A 6,199-nucleotide genomic window follows, 5' to 3' on the forward strand; every position below is an offset into this window, starting at 1 on the left:
ACATTATCTTTTTGGTTATTTGGTCCCTCACAAATGAACTCGGACTCGAATCGATCCTCAATTGACAGAACCGTTAAAAGTAACGGTCAAACAGGTGTTTAGCCGATTTGGACCAAAATTAACCATTTTAATTATTAATCTCTCTCTCTTTTCTTCATTCTCTCTCTTGGTCTCCCTCTTCTAAGTTAGAAACTTGTTTCTGTCCAGCAGCTCAGCGGCGGCGGCGGCTCTACCAGACTTTCGACGGTGCAGTAGCGGCATCGTAGACCGCGATGGTGCCCATGACCAGCGCCGGCGTTCTGATCGAGAGCGAGCATCAGCTCGGACGGCGATGGCGGTGGCTGACGGCATGGAGGTTGTGGCTGTGCTCTCCCAACAACGGCGACACGAAATCGCCGCGGAGCAGCGGCAGAGGCTGAGCGACAGTGATGTCCGGTGAGGGTGAGGCAACGACCATTGGTGGTGACCGGCGACGAAGGCAGCGGATTTGAAGTGTTTGAAATTTGGGGATTTCCAATTTGGGGGAAGATCTCTTCGAATTGGAGATGCACCTCAGATGACAGAGGCCTGAACAATCAGAGTACCGTTGGCATGGCGTCGGAGCGGCGATGACGGAGGGAGGACGACGGTTGTGGAGTTCACCTCCTTGAGGAGCTCCGATTTTAGGGCGGATGAAATAAGTTTCTAACTTGTTTTACGAAGGTGAAAATGGAATAATCTTACCTCCCGACGGCGGCGGCTGCCCGATGATAGCAACGGAGCGGAATTTCTTTGGGAAGAAGAACAAGAATTTCTATGGAGTCGTCATTTTCCAGTGGAGAGTGAAGTGAGGATGTTGTGTGTTTAATTTTGTTAAAGGTTTTATTTGTATTATTTTAATGTATTAGTACTTGATAAGGCTCGTTTCATGCATCGGTTTAGGGTAAAAATCTGTGCATTTGGGGCGCTAATGTGCGTTATATAAGTTCAGGTGCGTAGTAAATCTGCCGGACCCAGGAGTTGCTGTTACCTGACCAGGCAAATGCAAAAGAGATGGAATTGAAGTGAAAATCAGAAGTCGTCGCCCGGACCTGGGAGAATTAGAAGCTGGCGGCAGGAACAGAATAGAGCATGAGCAGATTCCTTTTTAAGAGTCTTATTCAAGGGCAAAAGCGTCAAATTACCAGAGGGATGCCCTAGGGATCAGAGCCTCATCTATATAAAGAGCTAAACCTTGAAGAACAGAGGAGGCTCCTCGCTCACTTTTGAAGGCTCTAGTTCCATTTCCTTAGTTCCACACTTTAAAAATTCTCATTTTCACTTTCTGCGCACTTGGAGATGGGGTGATTCCGGCTACCGTGGTGGTTCATCGTCGTTATTTTGCTGCTGTGTAACACCGCCTTGTGAAGGCGAAGAAACAATATTTATTTTGCTTTGTTTAGTTTGTTTTCGGTTTTAAGCACTCGTTCGTTTTAGTTTCGTACTTCTTAGTTGTTGACTTGGATCTACTGGATTTGAACCTATCTCTGCATTTATGGAAGTTTACCTTTGCTTTTGTTGGATTTTGTTCGGTCGAGCTTGTTCGGTTGTTTTTATTTTGCGTTGTTGAATTATTGTTGGAATATTCGGAGCTGAGATTTGTTTATTGGTTGCTGGAGGCTGTGGATTTTTGAATGGAGTTGTTTGGATTTGTTGAGTTATGTTGGATTTGAGTTGGAGTTTGGCAGATCTGGTGTTTCTGTTTACGTTTCTGCATGATCATGGCTATTTACGTTCTGTTTCTCCATTTCTTAGGTCCAGTAGCGTAGGTCTGTTAGTTGCGACTTTAATTTCTCGTTTTTAGTTTGGATCCGAAGTTTACTCTGTTTTCATGATGTTAAATGCTCTGTTTTCTCTGTTATACTCATTTGATTCCTGAAGAAGATGATGTTTGGTGGTAGTTAGAATCGGATCTGCTTTATGTTAGCACCTTTCTGCAAGACCTTTTACTTTTCTGCATGTACTTCTGCTTTTCAGCTGCTTTTCCAGACCCTGGTCGTTTAAGGAAATTGGTCCCCACTGTTTGTTTTTCCTTTGTTTGTCTAAATTAGGAAAGTCTGCCTAGTTACTTAACTCCAGTTGTTTTGTTTTAATTCTCAAATATTTCATTTCTTAAAGTCATGCATGTTCCGTACGTTCTTGTTTCTTAGACCCAGTAGCTAGAGTAAAGTAGTTTAAGTCTCTCAGACCCAGTAGTTTTAGTACTCAACCCATAATTTGCGTGGCAGCAGCCAAACCCTTTTTTCCAAATCATCCTCAAATGCAGTTTCGTAGCACCTTCATCCTCGTGGGATCGATCCTTTACTTCCATGTGCTAGTTGTAGTATGGTGGGTTGAGGTTTTGAGGGAATAGAGTGCATCCAACGACCCCTTTCTGATAGTTCCACGGTTTTCTAGCCTTAGAAGTCTAGTCGAATCCTTTAGGACCTGTTAGATCGCGTGATATCATACCGCACCTGCACTGCACTCGTTAAAGCTCTAGTACTCTCAGTACTTTTTTCCAATTTTTGCTAATAGGAATTAAGAAGTTTAATTAGGTATAATTAACAACAATTAGTAATTTAATTTAGTCAAATTTTCAATCACCGTCTATTGTTGACGGTTCTGTTAAGTGAGGACCGATTCGGGTCCGAGTTCATTTGTGAGGGACCAAATAATAAAAAAGATAATGTTTAGGACCAAATTGATAAAAACGGATATGTTAGGGACTACTTTTGGCATTTACTCTATAAAAAATAGAACTCACATTGCACTAGCTATTTTCACCAATTTTCTTCATATTTCTTGAAACCCGCGCCGAATCAACTTGTGACATTTTTTGGCGGACAAAGGGAGTATAATAGTTTTGTGGTCTTATTTGGGCTTTAGCTATCTTTTTTTGTTATGGGCCTTGGTTCGAAAAACGGTCCAATTGAAACTCACTTCAACCAATGGCTCAACACACACCCACTCCGTTTCACTAATTGGTTGGGCCTAGGCCATGTTGGATTGCATAGGACCGACGCAGTTGACAACTCTACATCTTTTTATGCAATACAAAATTTACATATCATAAAATATAACATTTCACTAATTTAGTCAATTAGTAATAAAACTGTGTCTAAGAAACAAGAACGTACGGAACATGCATGACTTTAAGAAATGAAATATTTGAGAATTAAAACAAAACAACTGGAGTTAAGTTCACACTTAAACCATACTTGTCCTCAAGTATAAAGACAAGAGAAAGGAATAAGGCAAGTTTCAATGCATGGTTTCCCCTTAACCGACTCTACTAAAACCAACGAAGAAAAAGACTCAAACTACTAGACCTAGACGCTAAGGACTTAGACAAAGAAAACAGATAAAAACACATATTAACACATAAACACATAACCTGGTTTACTTTCTAGCAGCCATCCCCACAAGATTAAGGTCAATTCAAGAACCTACAGTCTCCGAATCTTCCCCTTCCCTTCTTCTATCTGATCGGCTTGTCAGTTTGTCAAGATAGCCCCTAACTTCACTAATTGTTGGATTCGCTCGATCACTCATTCCTCACCAGGGATGTTAGGATCGTTCGCTCTTCATATGCTTACCCACTGATGCCTCGGGTCAGATAGTTCTCCTGCCTTAGTTCTTATTATAATTTTCTCCTTCCACCCTGGACTTCGTCCAGCTTATACCTCCCTGGACTTCGTCCAGCTTATAACTCCAAATTATATATATTTTTATTTATTTATTTATTTATTTTTATTTTTTTTTTTTTTTTTTTTTACCCTGGACTTCGTCCAGCTTATACCTCCAGTACCCTTCCCCTAGGCCCGAGAGGTTACTTCTATCACCAAAAATTTTCTTCTTCTAAGTTCTTTCCCTAAGCATCAAGTGGAAGCCCTCTCATTTTGTGTTAGTATGAAGTGTTTAAGGCTTATAACTCACTTTTATGAAGGGCTTCACAGCTAGATTAGTCGAGGCATATTCTATCGTCCTTACTTCATCCAAACCGACTTTGATTTATTAAGGAAAAAGGCATCAAAGTTGACATGCATTCTCTCTTCAATCACTCTCACTAAGGGGCTTTGCTTTCTATTCACCAGTTATGTATGAACACATAATTTCCTACTAACTGACTTACTACTAACTCCTAGACCTAGTAGACAAACACACATACTTGACATTAACTTGCACTAACTCCCTTCCCACTCCCACTTCGCCATGCTTGTCCCCAAGCATTTTTTTGAAGTGGAAAACAGGGCTAAGTTAGTGCGACACTGACAGACTCACAAAACAAATATTATATAAAAACAATAATGGGTATCTGTTCCATGCCAGAGGAACGAAACCGTTGTGGAATTAATGCATTGCAGATCTCCTGGCGCAAGGAACTCATGTTGTGGAGGGGTAGACATGCCCTCCCCTTGTGGCCATCAATTATGGCTCAGCGTGAGAACCATTTTATCCACTTTTAATACTTAATAGTATATATTGTTAATTATAGAAATTGTTTTTTATTTATTAAAATATATTTTTTAAAATAAAACTGTGAATTAGTGAAATGTTATATTTTATGATATGTAAATTTTGTATTGCATAAAAAGATGTAGAGTTGTCAACTGCGTCGGTCCTATGCAATCCAACATGGCCTAGGCCCAACCAATTAGTGAAACGGAGTGGGTGTGTGTTGAGCCATTGGTTGAAGTGAGTTTCAATTGGACCGTTTTTCGAACCAAGGCCCATAACAAAAAAAGATAGCTAAAGCCCAAATAAGACCACAAAACTATTATACTCCCTTTGTCCGCCAAAAAATGTCACAAGTTGATTCGGCGCGGGTTTCAAGAAATATGAAGAAAATTGGTGAAAATAGCTAGTGCAATGTGAGTTCTATTTTTTATAGAGTAAATGCCAAAAGTAGTCCCTAACATATTCGTTTTTATCAATTTGGTCCTAAACATTATCTTTTTTATTATTTGGTCCCTCACAAATGAACTCGGACCCGAATCGGTCCTCACTTAACAGAACCGTCAACAATAGACGGTGATTGAAAATTTGATTAAATTAAATTACTAATTGTAGTTAATTATACCTAATTAAACTTCTTAATTCCTATTGGCAAAAATTGGAAAAAAGTACTGAGAGTACTAGAGCTTTAACGAGTGCAGTGCAGGTGCGGTATGATATCACGCGATCTAACGGGTCCTAAGGATTCGACTAGACTTCTAAGGCTAGAAAACCGTGGAACTATCAGAAAGGGGTCGTTGGATGCACTCTATTCCCTCAAAACCTCAACCCACTATACTACAACTAGCACATGGAAGTAAAGGATCGATCCCACGAGGATGAAGGTGCTACGAAACTGCATTTGAGGATGTTTTGGAAAAAAGGGTTTGGCTGCTTTGCCACGCAAATTATGGGTTGAGTACTAAAACTACTGGGTCTGAGAGACTTAAACTACTTTACTCTACCTACTGGGTCTAAGAAACAAGAACATACGGAACATGCATGACTTTAAGAAATGAAATATTTGAGAATTAAAACAAAACAACTGGAGTTAAGTAACTAGGCAGACTTTCCTAATTTAGACAAACAAAGAAAAAACAAACAGTGGGGACCAATTTCCTTAAACGACCAGGGTCTGGAAAAGCAGCTGAAAAGCAGAAGTACATGCAGAAAAGTAAAAGGTCTTGCAGAAAGGTGCTAACATAAAGCAGATCCGATTCTAACTACCACCAAACATCATCTTCTTCAGGAATCAAATGAGTATAACAGAGAAAACAGAGCATTTAACATCATGAAAACATAGTAAACTTCGGATCCAAACTAAAAACGAGAAATTATAGTCGCGACTAACAGACCTACGCTACTGGACCTAAGAAATGGAGAAACAGAACGTAAATAGCCATGATCATGCAAGAAACGTAAACAGAAACACCAGATCTGCCAAACTCCAACTCAAATCCAACATAACTCAACAAATCCAAACAACTCCATACAAAAATCCACAGCCTCCAGCAACCAATAAACAAATCTCAGCTCCGAATATTCCAACAATAATTCAACAACGCAAAATAAAAACAACCGAACAAGCTCGACCGAACAAAATCCAACAAAAGCAAAGGTAAACTTCCATAAATGCAGAGATAGGTTCAAATCCAGTAGATCCAAGTCAACAACTAAGAAGTACGAAACTAAAACGAACGAGTGC

General features: G+C 39.9%; 1 protein-coding gene across 1 annotated transcript in view; it reads left to right on the forward strand.

Annotated features, from left to right (window-relative positions):
- The first annotated feature begins 331 nt into the window (after positions 1-331).
- LOC125221225 (UDP-D-apiose/UDP-D-xylose synthase 1-like) overlaps positions 332-6,199 on the forward strand; it is a 7,415-nt gene continuing 1,547 nt past the window's right edge. Inside the window, exon 1 of the mRNA XM_048123352.1 lies at positions 332-435. Coding sequence (XP_047979309.1) covers positions 332-435 — 104 coding nt within the window. The remainder of the gene's footprint in view (positions 436-6,199) is intronic.

The sequence above is a fragment of the Salvia hispanica genome, chromosome 4 (assembly GCF_023119035.1).
Source record: "Salvia hispanica cultivar TCC Black 2014 chromosome 4, UniMelb_Shisp_WGS_1.0, whole genome shotgun sequence".
Lineage (NCBI taxonomy): Eukaryota > Viridiplantae > Streptophyta > Magnoliopsida > Lamiales > Lamiaceae > Salvia > Salvia hispanica.